Source organism: Morone saxatilis, unplaced genomic scaffold (genome assembly GCF_004916995.1).
Source record: "Morone saxatilis isolate NCDOM2014 unplaced genomic scaffold, NCSU_SB_2.0 Contig6, whole genome shotgun sequence".
Taxonomy (NCBI): Eukaryota; Metazoa; Chordata; class Actinopteri; family Moronidae; genus Morone; species Morone saxatilis.
The window spans coordinates 2,698,941-2,699,554 of NW_023340206.1; the positions used below are offsets into that span (position 1 = coordinate 2,698,941).

Here is a 614-nt window from a genome sequence, read left to right on the forward strand (position 1 = left end):
AATCAATTAATTGAGGAAATGATCGACAGATGAATTGCTAATGAAAATAATCCTTGGTTGCAGGCCTAGTCCTGACTGTGTTCATTGTGTGCTGCTGTTGCAGTCCCATATTTTTTTGCTGTCAAACTACATTTAATTCTTGTCTTTATTTGTTTATAGTGTTTAATGACGTCGGTGCCGTCTTGTCCTGGTCTCGTCGTGGTCTCGTCTTAGTCGTGGGAAAAAAAAGGATGTTGACGAACATATTTAGTCGAAATTCACACTAATGATAGGTAGGGATGATAGGAGTCAGTCAGTAGTTTGTGGTTGTACGTAATCTCACCTCTAATAAAGCTTCTTTATTCCTGTCAGCCATTTCGGATGTCTCCTTCCGCCCCAACAAGTAGTTCTGGAGACGATTGAGAGGAACGGTGAAGTTAACGGAGGATGGAGAGAAGCAGAAGAGCAAAGTGTAAAGTCGCCGTCTCACCTCGTTTTATGTTAAATAAATTATTCACCTTTACTCGCTTTAGAGCTTTGACCTACTTCCAACTCTCCTACACCAACACTCTCCCTTGTTCACTCTCTGGGCTGTGCAGCCACTGAGCATGCATAAACAATGTGTTTGTGTGTAT

General features: G+C 41.7%; 1 protein-coding gene across 1 annotated transcript in view; it reads right to left on the reverse strand.

Moving 5' to 3' along the window:
- raph1b (Ras association (RalGDS/AF-6) and pleckstrin homology domains 1b) overlaps positions 1-614 on the reverse strand; it is a 39,549-nt gene that overhangs the window by 5,484 nt on the left and 33,451 nt on the right. Inside the window, exon 10 of the mRNA XM_035678051.1 lies at positions 323-388. Coding sequence (XP_035533944.1) covers positions 323-388 — 66 coding nt within the window. The remainder of the gene's footprint in view (positions 1-322; positions 389-614) is intronic.